Below are 17577 nucleotides of genomic sequence, written 5' to 3'. Positions count from 1 at the left end.
CTCGGTTTGGGGTTGGGGTCAGTTCTAGTTTTGGGGGAAGGTTCAAAGAAACAGAGTAGTGAGGTTCTTATTTTTTCCAGTCTGAGGAAGGATTTTCAAAAGTGCTGTTTTGCTACAACACAGTTTTATGAACAGTTTTGGAATAATTAGTTTATTCCGTTAAGACAAGACAATTAATGTGAATTGACTGAGGAAACTCAAAATCTAGGCAGTCCAGCCATCAAAAAAGCCTAAGAAATAAAAGACCTGAGATGTGTTTTCTTCAGTATTGCCAACCCCACACCTTCAAAACCCATGATTGAAGGCACAAAAAAATCATGAGAATTGCTTTAAAAATCACAAGGTGTTTTTGTTGTTGTTGAAAGACTAAATGTTGGGTTCTTTCTCTTTGCCTTCTGGCTTGTGAAACTTCAGGGTGAACTTGTTTCACATTTTCAATCTCTTCTCTGCAACTATGGTTGCTACAAACTGACTTTTTTTTTTTAAAATGAAAGCTGAGACTCTTACGTAGTCACTTGACTCCAGAGGCTGGAGCTTTAAGAAAAATACCAAAATTCAATAGGATCCAGATAAACTCACAAGAATTGGCAGCACTGTATGGTATCTATTTCAATTAGACCTATAGGCTCTATAGTTAGAGATTTTTAAAAATACAAACCTGTCGTCTTGGTGAATCTTTGCTCATTTCATGCCACATGGGTTAAGTCCCCAGTGGTGACCCTGAGGATTTGAAAGTTGTCATTCCCGAAAAGGCCTACATCTTCCCTGAGCTCTTAAGGGTGGGGATTATCTTTTTGTTCTGTTTGTACAGCACCTAGCACAATGGAGTCTTGGTCCTGCATTTGGTAGGGGGAAGATATGTTGGTTTTGTAAAGGTGTTTGGTAAAGGGAATTCCCTCTTCCTCTCTCTTGCTATCCACATCGCAGCCTGGATTTTCAGAGAACACCAATGGTTTTTGAGTGCCTTCATTTTGGGGTCACCAACCTGGGGCCTGGTTTTTCACAGAGCAGGTGCTGAGTGCTTTCTGAAAATCGTGCCTCCCCCCCCCCCGCCCACATCTTTAGTCACTTTTCAAAATATTTGTCCTAAATCTTGTCCCACCAGACACATGGACTAAAGCATGGAGTGAAGAGGAGTTCTGCCACTGGAAATTTTGGCAATATTGAAAAAATGAAAAATGAACATTTTTGACCAACGTCTGAAAAACTTTCAACCTAAAACTAAAACATTTGTGACCAAAAATGTTCAACTTTCTGGAAAAAACAAAACAAAAACAAACCTGCAATACAAACAAAAAATCCACCCACAAATTTTGACACTTCCCATGAAAATTTTCACCCAAATTTGCACAGAAAAAAGGTTTTGATGGAAAATGTTTGAGCAGCCCGAGCCTGAGAGGCCCCTGGCATTACGTTACACCCAGTGGTAGCAGCAATGGAAGCCGTTGCATAAACAGGCCTCTGGCGTTTTTATGAAAGTGTTGTCTAACCTGCGCTGAGCCGCTTACGGCCATGTCTTAAAGCCATCAGCTCTAGAGAACAGGGCCATTCCTAGCTGACCTGTGAGCACAGGACGAGAGAAAGCACAGTCTGTTTGATGTGCGCACACTAGCACGGCCAACCCATGTTCTGAACTGTGGCTATTTTGCCTCCACCTCCTCCTAGCACTATCGTAAACCATTTCGGGCACAACACCCTCTGAAGAACTATCCCACAGAACCCAGCTCTCTGAAGCAGTGGATTCTGGGACATCTGTAACCTCCACCAGTGCATGAGGGGACAGCAGTGGGAGAACTGTTTGAACTAATAGGCCCTAAACCTATGCAGACTATGCTGGTGTTGAAAGCAAGGCTCACCCAAGCGGTCATTGGGCTGTAATTAAAGTATGCGGTTTGTCGGTTTTATACTACAGCAGCACATAGTGGTCCCTTCCGAGGTCAAGGCTTCACTGTGCAAGGTGCTGTACAGAAGAGCTCATAAAGTGGTATTATCCTTATTTTACAGTGGGGGAAATCCACTAGTTAGTCAGCAAAGTCTATTCTGGTGCCTGGTCTGAAACAGCCAGTGTGGAGTAAGTCCCGCTGTCATCACTACTCTTGTGACTAAAACCAGGACTGGGAGTAAGGAGGTGTGGGTTCTGTTTGTACCATACGGTACTTATGTGGCCTTGGGGTAAGTCATTTAGGGTGCATCTACACCACAAACAAAGACCTGTGGTGCTGAGTAAGGGTTTGGGCTCAGGCTGTGGAGTGAAAATAGCAGTGCAGATATTCTGGGCTCTGAAACCTGGCAAAGTGGGAGGGTCTTAGAGGCCAGGATCCAACCTGAGCTGGAACATCTACACTGCTGTTTTTAGCCTAATCCAAAGGCCACTGCAGTCAAGAGAGAAACTGCCATTGACCAGGGTGGACCAAAATCAATGACATTTAAAAAAAAATCCAAACATTTAGATTTTTTTTTAAATTTAAATTGGATTTTGTTGATTTTGTTATTTAAATTACAAGTTTTTCTTCTTAAATGTTTCTTTTCTGTTTATAATGAAATCTGAATTTAATACAAAATATGTTAAGGTCTAAACTTATCATAATCTCTTAAAACACAAGGTGGGTGAGGTAACATCTTTTATTGAACAAACTTCTGTGGTTAAAGATAAGATTTTGAGCTTATATCGAAGAAGAGCTCTGTGTAAGCTCAAAAACTTGTCTTTCTCACCAATAGAAAGTGGTCCTGTAAAAGATATTACCTCACCCAGCTTGTCTCTCTAATATCCTGGAACTGAGACAGCTACAACAACACTGCAAACATAATCTCTTAAAACATTTAAATAAAAAAATAACATGCTGGTTTGTGTGTTGAATTAAATTCTACCATCCTAATTCAGCTTGACGTAAATCATGAGCAAAAAGTTAGTTATCTAGTAAATAAGCAATATGTCATAGACCATTTTCTGACATAATAAAAATGTACAGTTAATATGAGTGTGAAAATATAATATATAATTGCTTAAATATATATATATTGTTATAGTGTACTCTCCTAGATAGCAAAAAGATGTAGCAAATCTAGTGTAAAGGCACTATTTAGTTGTAAATCAACATGTTTTAATGATGGTATCAGTCAATGACAATTCACCTTTCTTTAGAAAACATTGGGCATTTGACCTCTCTTCTTCTCCCAATCTCATTATCACTAAAACAGGGGTAAATATTAACTGCCTCAATGGGATGATGTGGGCGGCTGGCACATTAACCTGTGTGACATGCTCTGAGATCCTCAGATGGAAAGCCTCACAGTAATGCAAAACATTATTATGTTTCCAAGTTTTCTCTCTCACTGGAGCTGCTCCTACCTCATATCTGGAAGACTCAGACTGACACACTTGAATCTGCCCAGTTGACCTTCAAGTTCCTCCCTAAAAGCTGGAGGAGGCTTTGGTTTCCAGAGCCTCACGATTTCCCCCTTTGATCATGCGACATTGCCAATAAATCCCAAAACAATAGCCAGGCCCGGCACACACAAAACTCGTGTTGTTCTGGAGATGTATTATCTTTCAGTGAAAAGGGGTAGTCTCGGCTGCTTGCTGATGGCATTATCTGAAAAGGTCAAAGAGAGAATGTGACTTGACTGTCTGTCTTGAGACATTCTATATATAGAATGTTGATCACCCCTGCTGCATTACTTAGGCTACGCGCACACAAAATCTTTCCACATCACATGGGGTTTTTACTTAAGCTCCTGGTAGGGTTTGATTTGCCCTAGAATGTCAGGAGAGCAGAGGTCTTTTCTGCTTCAGTAGCCGTAACCACACAGAGCAAGTGAATAGTTACATACTTGTTCAGAGATATGCAGCCATGCCGTGAGCACAGGGCATGGAAATGTAGCAGTAAAACAACGTCACCAAGTATTTCACTGACAAAAGGTTCACACTGGAGTGGATTATTATGTTAGTCATACTCTGACAGTGTCCACAGGGTGCTGGGTGTGGCCAGCATTTTAGAGTAAGATGCAGAGCCCGAGGCTACGTTTCATGGCACCTCGTTTACACTGATGCAACACCGCTGGTGTAAAGTTGGTGTGTGTGGACAGAGAATCAGGCCTGGAGCCTCGGCCCTGAAGTGTTTACAATCTAAGGACCTGATCTAAAGCCGATGGAAATTGACAGCAGCAGCACCAGTACTCTGAATGGTCTTGAGTGGGGAAAGGCCAGCAAGGAGAAAGCAGTAGTTGAGATATAAGAAAATGTGGGCCTGAAGGAGAAATTTAGCTGAGTCAACTGAGAGGACAGGCTGGGTGTCAGGCTATGTCTACACTTCACAGTGATATGTAGAGTACAGACACTGCATGCCCTCCTAGCACAGGTATAAATAGCAGTGTAGACACTGAGACATTGTTTAGGTGAGTAAAGACACACTAGAACCTTAGGGTATTTACCCTACATGGCTCTCTAGATGCCCAAACAATGCCTCCCGCATCTCCATTACTATTTTTAAGCGTAATGTCCCGTGTCCTTCCTGTGCAGGAGCCTTTCCCCGATGCAGGGAAAGGCTCAGTAGCGGGGAAAGGCTTTGGCGGGGGGAGCTGCGGGAACCTTTCCTTTCTGCCTCCCCGCTGCCAGAGCCTTTCACTGCTGCATATAGCAACATGCCACACTGTGGACGCAGCCTGCTTTTCACGGTGGCTACTCATACCCTACACACTGCTGCCAGTGTAGACAAGGCCTCAGAGATGTTGTGTAGAAAGTAGCGACAAGATTTAAATGTGGCCTAGATGTGCGGGTCTAGAGAGATATTGAATTAAAAGGGAAGGCCCAGAATACGCACTTGAGAGGATGGTGATGTCGTCTACTATGACCGAGGGAGGCGGGAGGAGGTGGGGTTTGGGGTTCACTAAAATCCATGCACCACATATTTAATTCCCCAATCAATGGCAGACCAGCTAAACCCAATAGTGTCACTTTCTCTTGCCGCAGATGAGGACTTTGTGATTGTACTGTATGATTTCGCCTCCACGAGTGACCGCGATTTGGAGCTGACCAAGGGAGAGAAGCTTCAAATCCTATCTAGGTAAGGGATCCCCCTGCACAGCATTTGCCAGCCCCTGCTGGAGAAGTCTTTACAAAATTCCATGGAGCTCTGGAGTTCTGGGTTCAGTGCTTGGTTCTGCCAGGCCTACTCTGTGATCTTGAGAAGTCACTTGGTTCCCTATCTGTAGAACAGGGATTATAACATATCTTTGGTCTACTGAGTTTGTATGGACAGCACCTAGCAATGTGGCTTTGCTGTGAGTTGATGCTCATAGGTGCTGAAGTAGTATAAATAATGACTTGTCAGCACATAGGCTGATCTTTGCCTTAAAAAGGATGTGGGTTTGGTTTAGTTTAGTTTAAAAAAATTTGTGTGACCATAGTCCTGGTGAAAGAGAGACAGCCCTGAAACAGGCACCATGTGTTCATCCAAATGAGAATAACATTGCAGGCTTGCCTCACATTGCCCTACCATGTGGCTTTCCACTCTCTTGCTCAGGGATTTGCAATGAGAGAGCTATTCATTAAGTGTTAGTCCATAACCTCTCTGTGAGGCTCTCACAAATGGGGTTAGTGATGCTGATGGATATTTCTGATTCAGACACCTGTCCCCTGGGCTGAGACCATTCAGCTGGTTACATGTAGGCTCCTGAACATCCAGCAGATGAGAACAGCTTTCAGTTACTACCCTGGTAGTGCTGTGGTTTCTGGAGGCACTCGGAGTGGCAAAAGCAGAAAGCTGCCTCATGTGATAAAGGAAACAGCAGTGAGGAGCAGATGGGGAATTGAAGACAGTGCTCGGGTCTCTGTCTGGGAGCTCGGGACTGAAAGTGGGAAGTGAAAAACACCCACTTGTTCAGGGTTGAATAAACCAGTGTCTTTAAAGGCTGCCTTTCTAGACTGCCTTCAAACTGGGGGTGGCCTATAGGAATGGGCGTCTATGGGTCTGCCCACACTGGAGCTGGGAGGTGTAATTCCCAGCTTGCGTAGACATACCTGCACCAGTTCTGATCAAGCTAGTGTGCTAAAAATATCAGAGTGGCCCCACAGCAGCATGTACCTATGACCTCAGACCAGGTTGTACTTGGGCAGCTAGCCCAAGTCACCGCCAGTGCGGTTGCAGGCACACTGCTATTTTTAGCACGCTAGCTTCCTCACCCCCAAGCTGCAGTGTAGACACACCCCATGGTGCTACCTGTAGAGTACAGGGCTACCTACATGAGAGAGGGCTTCAGAATGTGCTTCCTATTTTGCAAGATTCATGAAGCCTCCAAATCCATGAGTCATCTTAGGCGGGATCCATGTCAAAACTCCTTTTGGTGTTCATGCTTCTTGTCCTGTTTGGTTTGTAGAGATGGGGACTGGTGGCTGGCAAAGTCTCTCACCACTGGAAAGAAGGGTTATGTGCCCAGTAACTTCGTCGCACAAATGGATACCTTGGAAATGGAAAAGTAGGTGCACAAGCTTATATGAAACATTAACGCTAATATCATTACTTTATATTTATAATAGCCCCTCCGAGGGCTCTTATAAATATAGGAGCAGGGAGGGCTGACAATGGGAATTGTTTCAACCATCACCGAAATGCAGCCACAGCTGTGATGGAAGGTGACAGCTGTTTTACAGCCCACAGTAACACTACACGTTAATTTAGGAGAGGATGTGGAGTTTAAAATGCAGAGTGTTTTATGGGATTGGAATTGCCAAGAAGAATTTGGCCAGAAGACTAATAAAAACACTGATACTGTTCCCTGTCTTTCTAATGGGAAGACTGAATTCCTAATATCTTCATATCTTTTAAATACCAGTGAATTAAAGGGCTCAGAGAAGGTGCAAATGGAGTTTCTAGTGTTAGAGAAAGGTAAAAGGCAGCATTCAATTTCAGTTTGGGAGGAATCCAGTCCCTTAACATATCTGCAAACAGTAATAGCTTAAAAGGGATACACTCTGTAATATAATGCCATATGATTATATAGCAGCTTTGGTCCCAAAGAATTCCAAAGGAGACTACAATGAGTGCAGTTAAAAAAAAAAAAGGTCATTCCAGTTTAGGGTGACTGGATAGCAAGTGTGAAAAATTGGGATGGAGATGTGGGGGGCAATAGGCACCTGTATAAGTCAGAGCCCCAAATATTGAGACTGTCCCTATGAAATCGGGACGTCTGGTCACCCTACTCCAGTTTCAGAGATATTCCTGATTCCAGTGATATGCTATCTATCTGTAAAACAGAGAATACAAGTAGAACCAGCAACATCTCTAGAACTAAAATGTACTTTTAAAGTGTCTCGACTGAGGAAGAGCACTTGCATATACAGCCATCACTCCGCTCACCACTGAAAAACCTTTTCCTGGGGCAGAACATGACAGCTCTTTAACAGCCCAGCGTCATGCGACTTAGTAAGCTAGAGAAGTGAAGACATATCCAGCTGAACCTGCAAATGAATCTATACAGGCTTATCCCTGGGATATACATTCACACTGATATTTGGACACAAAGTGAACAGATCTTAATCTCTTGAAAATGTTACATTAGGGGACCCTTCCCAACCTAAAACCATCCTGAAATGTAGTCAGTCTTAGACAGAGGAACAGCCAACCTTGGACTGAAAGTGACTGCTTGGGTTGAGTCCAGTCCCCTGCTGTCACAGACAAGCACCTCACCTAATCCTGTTCATTAACCTATCAGCTTCATCTTAAAACTAGTGAGGTTGTTTGCACTCACTACTCCTATAGGAAGGCTATTCCAGAACCTCACTCCTCTGATGGTTTGAGAGCTTCTTCTAATTTCCAGCCTGAATTTAATCATGCCCAGTTTATCCCCATTGTCCTTTCACTTAAATAGCTCTTCTCACTCCCCCAATGTATTTCTAAAGAGCAATCATGTCTCCTCACAGCCTTCATTTTGCTAGACTAAACACAACACTCAGCATTTTAATGGCACAAAAATTGAACGGCTGGGTAGGATTTGCCTCTTCTTGGAGCTCTTTATAACTATTTCATGACTTTTCTCCCTCAGATGGTTTTTTAAAGCTCTCAGTAGAAAAGATGCCGAACGGTTGTTGATGGCTCCTGGCAACAAAGTCGGGTCTTTCCTTGTAAGAGAGAGTGAAACAAATAAAGGTAAGATTTGGGTGGTGGGTGGCCTCTGATTATTGCCGTTGCTGGACAAATCTCCTAAGATTTCAAATTGAAACCCCCGCAAACGTGGCTCCTTCTCCTATGGTTCTATACTCTTGAAATGTACTGGAGCTGTACCAACCTAGACAGATTAGATTAGATACAACACATCTACAAATCTGGGCTCTGATTTCATGAGACCAGCTTTTCTCACAAGATTTCTTGCATTTCCAGTTCCGGTGCCTGGGTGTGGGTGTGGAAATGATGGCTACCCACAGAACAGCCCCTGTCATATTTTGTGTGTGACAGGGTCAGGCCAGATGGCTACAGGAGAGTGATAGAAGGCAGATATATTAGCCCCAGGTTAAGTGAGTCCACTTTCCCTGGGTAAGGTAACAGCGAAGTTTCCAGAACAATCACGAACTTTCTGGAAACAATTAAGGCAGACAGGCTGATTAGAACACCTGCAGCCAATCAAGAAACTGCTAGAATCAATTAAGGCAGGCTAATCATGGCACCTCGGTTTAAAAAGGAGCTCACTTCAGGTTATGGTGAGTGTGTGAGGAGCTAGGAGCAAGAGGTGCAAGGAGCTGAGAGTGAGAGAATGTGCTGCTGGAGAACTGAGTACAAGTATTATCAGACACCAGGAGGAAGGTCCTGTGGTGAGGATAAAGAAGGTGTTTGGAGGAGGGCATGGGGAAGTAGCCCAGGGAGTTGTGGCTGTCATGCAGCTGTTACAGGAGGCACTATAGACAGCTGCAATCCACAGGGCCCTGGGCTGGAACCCGGAGTAGGGGGTGGGCCCGGGTTCCCCCCAAGCCTCCCAACTCCTGATCAGACACAGGAGGAATTGACCCGGACTGTGGGCTCCACCAGAGGGGAAGATCACTGAGGCGAGCAAATCCGCCAATAAGCGCAGAACCCACCAAGGTAGAGGAAGAACTTTGTCACAGTGCCAAAGATGTGGGTAGTGTAAGGGGGAGTGATGGTCAAATTTTTTTTCACAGAATTGTTTTTCTCTGATGGAAATGTCTTTTTTGGCAAAATGGACACTTTTGTCAACGTTTTTCATAGAGCGTTTGGGTTTTCAACCAAAACTCAACACATTTTGAAGAACATTTTGATGAAAATAATTTCATTTTTGTGTACATTTTTCACAGGAGGCAAAAATCTTTTCCCCGTTACCTTTAATGGGGGGAATTGATCCAAATGTTTCAGAGCCTCTGAAAGGCTGGATTCTGTGCATGGACGTACATTTTGGCCGGGGGAGAAAGGGTAATTCGCGAGCTTTCTGAACTGATTCACCCACCCCTAGTTATTAATTTTCACATACACACCAACACACACACATGTTGAGGCCTCAGTCAGCTATAGATGGAAGGGAGGAATTGCTGAAGTAAACAATTGTAACCCACACACGCCCTGGGTGTGGTATTCTGTCCCCTCTAGTAGCACCAAGACCACTTAGAGATTAATGAGTTTGCTACAGCCTTAGCTAAGGGCCGCATAGCTCCAGGCTTATGCATTTAGCTGTAGAAGTCCCAGGTTCGGTCCCGACTGTGGTCTGTCAGTATTACATAATCTTTTGTGTGTATGTAACTGTTAAGATCTTGTTTCTTTGTGCTGCACTATTAGAGGTTGCCCCTTTGGGATAAAGGCAGGCATTTATACAACATTCCCTGGGTGACAGCATTCCTGTGGGCCAGTGCTGGGGTACGGCCCTCCAGCTATATATCTCTTAGCGAGTCCACCCCCTTCCAGGAGAATATAAAACAGTCCAAATAAAAAGGCAACTCGTCCCAAGGTCCACAAGGAGCCAGACCCCTCCCTCACACAAAGAAGGGGCAGCTCTCTCTCTGGCTCCACAGGAAATCCCAGCTCCCGTTCTCCTCCATGGCTACAGGCCAGGAGATAGTCCTGGAGATGTCAATAAAAGAAACACACCAGCCTGTCTTCTTTTCTCAGAGGGAGCAGGCTGGCGGTGCTGCCAAGCTGTTCCTCAGCAAAGAACCCCACGCCCTAGCCCTTGTCTACACTACAGATTAATTCAGTATAATTTACATCACTCGGGGATGTGAATAATCAACACCCTGAGCGGCATAAATTACACAGACCTAAGCGCTATGTTGGCAGGCGAACTAAGACAGCCACAGCCTCTTGCAGAGGCAGGAATTATTAAGCTGATGGGAGAGCTCTCTCCCGTCGATTTAAGAATGTTTTCACCACAAGCTCTACAGAAGCACAGCTGCATTGGTGTAGCTGCTGTGCTGGAAAAGATGTAGTGTAGACGTAGCCTCGGTCTGGGAGCTCTAGCTCTGCTTGTTTCAGCGTGTAAACTCAACGGGGCTGTGCACCTCCCCCTTAAGGGTCCACCCCCAGGCCTGACAAGCCATGCAGCTGGCCACAGAGTTCTTTAAGCCCTTCTTGACTGGTATGTGTGTGGGCAGGGGGAGGTTCTCTGCCCTATCACATATGCTTTTACAATTTAGGCAGTGTGCTGTCTGCAAAGTCCAGCAGCCATTTTGTGTTCACTTCAGGACAGAGGATTACCAGGAAGTTGCAGACTGGCTTCTCCAAAGGGGACTTTGTTTTTGTTCTTTCTTGTTTTATGGTTCTTGCATCCATCAGCATAGAAGATGGAAGTCTACTTGGTCATAGAGGAAAGGTGGTTCTGTGGTTTAGGCTCTAGCTTAGGGCTTGGGAGAGGTGGTTCATGTCCTTGATCCACACAGACTGCCAGTCAGGTATCAGAGGGGTAGTCATGTTAGTCTGGATATGTAAAAAATGACAAAGAGTCCTGTGGCACCTTATAGACTCACAAACGTATTAGAGCATAGGCTTTCGTGGGTGAATACCCACTTCATCAGACACATGTCTGCCGGTGTTACTTTAAACACGTCATTTGGTTTCTCTGTGCTCCTCAGTTCCTCATCTGTAAAATGGGGACAGTGGCATTTCCTTATCTCCCAGTGGTGCTGTGAGGCTAAATTCATTAAAGATTGTGAGGCATTCAGATAATACAGTATTGGGGACCATATAAGTATCTTAGATAGGCAGATAGAGATTTGGAGTGTCCCCTGCATTGATCTGAAAAGCTACTAACCTCTCCTCATTGAAATCCCTCTTGAATGCCCACTTCTACAATATATTATTCCTAAGAACCGCCACATTGGCTTAGACCAATGGTCCATCAAGCTCAGTATCCTGTTTCTGACAGTGGCCAGTGCCAGAGGCTTCAAAGGGAATGAGCAGTACAAGGCAATTATTGGGTGATCCATCCCCTGTTGTCCAGTCCCAGCTTCTGGCAGTCAGAGGCTTAGGGGCACCTGGAGTATGGGTTTCCATCCCGGACCATCTTGGCTCAAAGCAGTTGATGGACCTATGCTCTATGAACTTATCTAATTCTTTTTTGAGCCAGCTAATAAAAGCTTGGGGGAGGGGCAGCTGGTCTAGATGCTTACTTTTTTTTAAAGTGCTTGTATGTGATCACAGCTTTCACCATTTTCATGTGTTTCCTCTAATAATATAAGAGATACACATATCTCATGGAACTGGAAGGGACCCTGAAGGTCATTGAGTCCACCCCCTTGCTTTCACTAGCAGGACCAAGTAGTGATTTTGCTCCAGATCCCTAAATGGTCCCCTCAAAGACTGAACTCACAACCCTGGGTTGAGCAGGCCAATGCTCAAACCACTGAGCTATCCCTCCCCTGTAACCTGTACTTTTTCTCTTATATCCTGTTCTCTTGTACCTTTAGCAAGGAAACTTCAAACAGGGACTGTCCCTTTCTCTGTGTGACCAGTCCCTAGGCATATTGTGGTCCTCACCATTACATAACAATTGTTTGGGTGACAAGCTCTCTTTCCAGCTCATAACACTGAGAGGAGCCTTAGTTGATTAGATGTGCCATCTCAGGCAAAGAAGATCTTACCTTGCTAAGCAGGGAGAGCAAGTTACTTGAGACAAGAAGACTGGAGGGGAACCTAATAACAGGTTTTCAGATACCTTAAGGGCTGTTATAAAGAGGAATGTGAGCAATTGTTCTCCATGTCCACTGAATGTTGGTCAAGAAATAGGCTTAATTTGCAGCAACGGAGATTTAGGTTACATATTAAGAAAAACTTCCTAACCAGAAGGGCAGTTAAGCTTCCAAGGGAGGCTGTGGAATCCTCATCAATGGAGGTTTCTAAGAACAGGTTGGAGAAACACCTTTCGGGATGGTCTAGGTCAGTGGCTTTCAACCTTTTTCCATATGCGGACCCTTAAAAAATTTCAAATGGAAGTGCAGACCCCTTTGGAAATCTTAGACATACTCTGTAGTGGACCACAGGTTGAAAACCACTGTCTTTGCATGGAGGAGTGGACTGGATGACTTGTTGAGATCCTTTCCATTTCTATGACTCTCTGTATCTATGCTCAAACCCCTGTGTTTGAAGCAGAGTGACAAACTTTTTTTCTAAACATAAAACCCCGCCTTTCCCCACTCAGTGGGGACTCACTGAGTTGGCTCTAGCTAGGTGGTTTCTTTGTACATAGATCTGTGACATCCAGAACTTCAGGCTTATTGAGGGCAAGTTCTGAGACAGGAAAATCTGAAAAAAAGCGCTTAAGAGTTTCACCTCAGAGAGCCACTCAGTAACATTAATATTGATTCTGCGGCTAGCAGGATGTGGTCCCTTTAAGCAAGCCAGGAATAGACTAGCGATGTAGCCACATGCCTTGATCACTGTTACTTCCGTCCTCTCTTGCCCACTCTTTCCTTTTGTTTTTTATACCCATTATTACAGAATCATAGTACTGGAAGGGACCTTGAGAGGTCATCTAGTCAAGTTCCCTGCCCTCATGGCAGGACTAAGGATTATCTAGACCATCCCTGACAGGTGTTTGTCTGACCTGCTCTTAAAAATCTCCAGTAATGGAGATTCCACACAGGCCTTCCCTAGCTATTCTGGGGCCCTACGCAGCCCCCTGACGTGGGCGGGGGGCAGGCCTCCACAGGAAGGGGGGGCGGGAAACTGGCTTGGGGGTGGGGGAAACCACCCTCCCAGCACTCACTGGAGGTGTGGCTGGAACCAGGTCACTGCACTTTCCGCTGCTGGTGAGTGCAGGCCCGGCCCTGCTGCAGTCCTCAGGAGCGGGGTAGGGACAGAGCAGGGTGGGGACTTTGGGGAAGGGGTAAAGTAGGGGCATGACTGGGACAGAGCAGGGGCAGTAAGGGGTGGGATGGGGCAGAGCAGGGCAGACTTTGGGGAAAGGATGGAGTAGGGGGTATGGCTGGGGCGGGTCTGGGGCAGAACAGGGGCAGGAGCTATGGGGAAGAGGCAAAGCAGGGACTAGAGCAGCACGCAGCTGCATAGGGCACCAGGAAATGTGGTGCCCCAAATTTCCTGGTGCCCTACGCAGCTGCGTCCTTTGTATGGGTAAAGACGGCCCTGATTCCACAACCTATCTAGGCAATTTATGCCAATGCTTAACTACACTGACAGTTACGAAGTTTTTCCTAATGTCCAACCTAAACCTCCCTTGCTGCAATTTAAGACCATTGCTTCTTGTCCTATCTATAGAGGTTAAAGAGAACAATTTTTTTCCTCCTTCTTGTAGCAACCTTTTATATACTTGAAAACTGTTATCATGTTCCCTCCCCCCGAGCCCGTCTTCTCTTCTCTGGATTAAACAAACCCAATGTTTTCAGTCTTCCCTTAGAGGTCATGTTTTCTAGAACTTTAATCGTTTTCATTGCTATTCTCTGGACTTTCTCCAATTTCTCCACATCTTTCCTGAAATGTGATGCCCAGAACTGGACACAATACTCCAGTTGAGGCCTAATCAACGCGGAGTAGAGTGGAAGAATTACTTCTCATGTGTTTCTTACAACTCCTGCTAATATATCCCAGAATGATGTTTGCTTTTTTTGCAACAGCGTTACACTGTTAACTCATATTTAGTTTGTGATCCACTATGACCCCCAGATCCCTTTCTGCAGTGCTCCTTCCTAGGCAGTCATTTCCCATTTTGTAGGTGTACAACTGATTGTTCCTTCCTAAGTGGAGGACTTTGCATTTGTCCTTAGAGAATTTCATTCTATTTACCTCAGACCATTTCTCCAGTTTCTCTAGATCATTTTGAATGTTAATACTATCGTCCAAAGCACTTGCAGCTTGGTATTATCTGCAAACTTTATAAGTGTACCCTGTATGCCATTATCTAAATCAATGAACAGACCCACACCCTGTGGGACCCCACTCGTTATTCCGTTCCAGCTTGACTGTGAACCACTGATAACTACTCTTGGGAACATTTATCCAACCTTATGGCTTGATATAAGCCTGGGTAACTGACTTCAGTGGGGCTCTGGAGTGGCTGGGACAGTCACATTCAGTGGGACTCCATGCAGGCCCAGCAGTCCATCCTGTGCTGTCAAATGAAGGGCTGGAAAGGGAGTGAGGTAGGGTTGCCAACCCTCCAGGATTGTCCTGGTGTCTCCAGGAATTAAAAATTAATCTTTAATTAAAGATTGTGTCATGTAATGAAAGATCCAGGAATTCATCCAATCAAACTCATTAATGCAACTCATTAATGCAACCCTTTGCCCATACATATTCCTAGTCTCTTTGGTATCTATGGTCTAGATTGTAAATACTTGGTGGCAGGAACCATTTCTTTCCATACACATGTACCGTCTGTGGAACAGTGAGGGTCTGATGCTGATTGGGACCTGTGGCAAATAGATAATAATCATGAATAAACTCTATATTTGTCAGTGCTATGGAGAATGGGTGAATCTACCCCACATAGTATTTTCTATCCCTGATTAGATTGATACAAGAGGTGGAAGTAGGATCTTGTGAATAAAATATATGACTTGGACTCAGGAGACATATGAACATAGGCGTGGTAAGGCTGGATCAGAGCCGTCATCTTCAGTATTGTGGTCTGAAGAAGTTGCAGAGGAGCACAGAAAAGTGTGAGACATCTTGAAGGAGGTAGATGTGTCAGCATAATCTGTGTAGTTAAAAGTTTGGCTGTGTGTGTGTGTGTCCTCCCTGTGTGCTGCCCCAGTTCTGCGCAGACAGCCAGCACAGCAGACCTTGAGTGAACTGCCCAATGACCACAAGATCCGTTATGGTACAAAGGCACCAGGCCAGGTTTATTGTCAACAAAGCACGGTAATAGCCCCCGGCAGATCCTACAAGGATACTAAGACATGTATGTCTGTGACAATGGATGCAGGTCTGTGTATGGCGGGACTTTCCATTCTCCCCTCGGCTGAACCAAAACACTCTCTCAGAAATACCTCTTTATACCCTGATACAAACAAGTTACATACTGCCCCTCTGACGTAGTTAGTTACTGCCTCCGGACGTGGCTAGTTATCACCCATCACCTTGTACATGGTGGTTCACTCCAAACATCTCTATTCATCATACTGTCATCCTGACCTTATCTTTTAGGAGGGCTCAGCGTGTTCCTGTTATCCTTGGGGAATGTTTTTGTACCATCCTTGCTATCAGGATGTTCTGGTACCACTCTTCTGGAATGTGTTTCTGTGCGTGCTCTATGCCTAGCATTTCTTAGGAATGTGTGTTTCTGCAGTATCAGCCCTGTTCTTGCCAGATTCTGCGGACTTGCAAGCAGGCAGAGCCTGATGTTTGCTCACAGCCTGATTTTTGCTAACTTTGCTTTATATCAGCGAATCTTGCCCACCACTTTAGCTCAGGCCTCATATCAGGGCCTCATATAAGGGTTTATATGTCAGGGTCTCTTCCAACTACAATCTACTCCATGATAAATTCCTCCTGACTCGTAATAGTCAGTGATTATCTTATACCTGAAAGTGTGAGCTTTTATCTTCAGTCTGACACACTCTGTTATTTTGGTATTTGTTATTCTGCCTCTGGCTGTCTTTATCCAGATAAGAGGTCAATCCCTCTTTTAATCTTACTAAGTTCTTGACCTCTGTTTATCTGATGTCTCTGCCACAGGCTTCCTGAATCACCTTGGTCAAGCTACTTAATCTCTCTCAACCTTGGTTTCCCAGTCTATAAAAGGAGAAAAGCTGTCCCTCAAAGGGTATTGTGAGGATGAATTCACCAATGTACAGCACCTTGGGATCCACACACAGAAGTGCAAAGCTATACATTAATACACACTGTACACTGTGGTTGAATTCATGTTGCTCTTTGAACCTTAAAGGTTTTTTTGTTCTTTAGTTACATATTTATTTACATCCACCTTTCATTGTGTGGGTCATCAGCAAAGTTTATACTCCCGATCTTCAGCACTGGTCTCTACCTTTTGAGCTAAAGGAGTAACTCCATTAACTGGTACCAGTAGTAGGCTGTTATCTGTGACTGTCGCAGGCACTAGATGGGGACACAACACACTTTGCTAGTGTATTACATGTTCAGAATTCATCCTTACCATTGTAGTGATGCAGGTATTTACAGTTTCAGTAATCTAATTTTGTCTACGATTAATTTTCTAAAGTATTGTAATGCTGGCAATTTCCCTTTAAATTTAAATTTTATAGAGGACTCTAGGGGTATATTCAAGAGCACATTAAGGTGGGGCATTTGTCAAGACCACCTGATAAGCAGGTCACTAATAAAACAAATACTAGAGAGCAAATCTGCCTAAGCTGGAGAAAATAAACAAACTTTCCAAAAAATAATAATTGTTCTGAAACTTGTGGAAACAGCTGTGCCTCACTAACCTCAGACTAACAGAAAATGAACCTCTCTGGTGTGGAGGGGGAGGAAGAGTTTACCCGCAATATCTCGCTTTGTTTCCTCAAGATCACTGAAGTTTGAATGTTGGAAGGGCTAAGAAAATATTAACCGTGCAGTTACTGATCCCACTGAAGCTGATTGGGTCTTGGCGACTTTCTTAAGGCACCACTTGTAACTTTTTCTAAAAATGGGCAGATCAGTGCTGTGGGGCTACATTACTATGATGAGGGCTATTTTCTTCTCACGTTCCAGGCACAGTGGAGTAAAAATCCCATAAGAGAATCAGAAGTTTCTCATCTAATTTTGCAGACTCAGTGGGCCAGTTCTGATCTCAGTTATCCTGGGTGTAACTCCACAGAGAGGAAGGCTAGACTTGTGGGCAAGACAGTGGTGTAGGACTTGTGAAATCTGGGTTACGTTCCCAGGTTCTGCCACAGACTCACTGCGCGCCCTTGGGCACATCATTTAATCTCCCTCTGCTTGGTTCCCCGTCTGTAAAACAGGTCGTGTGTGAGAATAAATGCAATACAGCTTGTGAGGTTCCCAGATACTACAGGAATGGGGGAGTAGGAGGGTGGAGAGCCTGAGGCTAAGACAGCCCTGATTACAAAATGAGCCAAAACCAGGCTGAATCAGGTGAACCCAGTATAAAAAAGAGTAGGAAAGTGCAGAGAATAGGGGAAAGCCCAGGCGATTACGGCGGCAT

The 17577-nt window shown here is 44.6% G+C and overlaps 1 protein-coding gene across 4 annotated transcripts in view; it reads left to right on the top strand.

The window, feature by feature from the left end:
• Positions 1 to 17577, top strand: part of BLK (BLK proto-oncogene, Src family tyrosine kinase) — a 69464-nt gene that overhangs the window by 30659 nt on the left and 21228 nt on the right. For all 4 annotated transcript variants that reach the window (XM_050948846.1, XM_050948843.1, XM_050948844.1 and 1 more), the window contains exons 4-6: positions 4970 to 5063; positions 6376 to 6474; positions 8041 to 8144. In XM_050948846.1, coding sequence (XP_050804803.1) covers positions 4970 to 5063; positions 6376 to 6474; positions 8041 to 8144 — 297 coding nt within the window. The remainder of the gene's footprint in view (positions 1 to 4969; positions 5064 to 6375; positions 6475 to 8040; positions 8145 to 17577) is intronic.

Source organism: Gopherus flavomarginatus, chromosome 4 (assembly GCF_025201925.1).
Source record: "Gopherus flavomarginatus isolate rGopFla2 chromosome 4, rGopFla2.mat.asm, whole genome shotgun sequence".
Taxonomy (NCBI): domain Eukaryota; kingdom Metazoa; phylum Chordata; order Testudines; family Testudinidae; genus Gopherus; species Gopherus flavomarginatus.
Note: the sequence above shows the minus strand (reverse complement) of the source record. Positions and strands in the feature narration are given on the sequence as shown.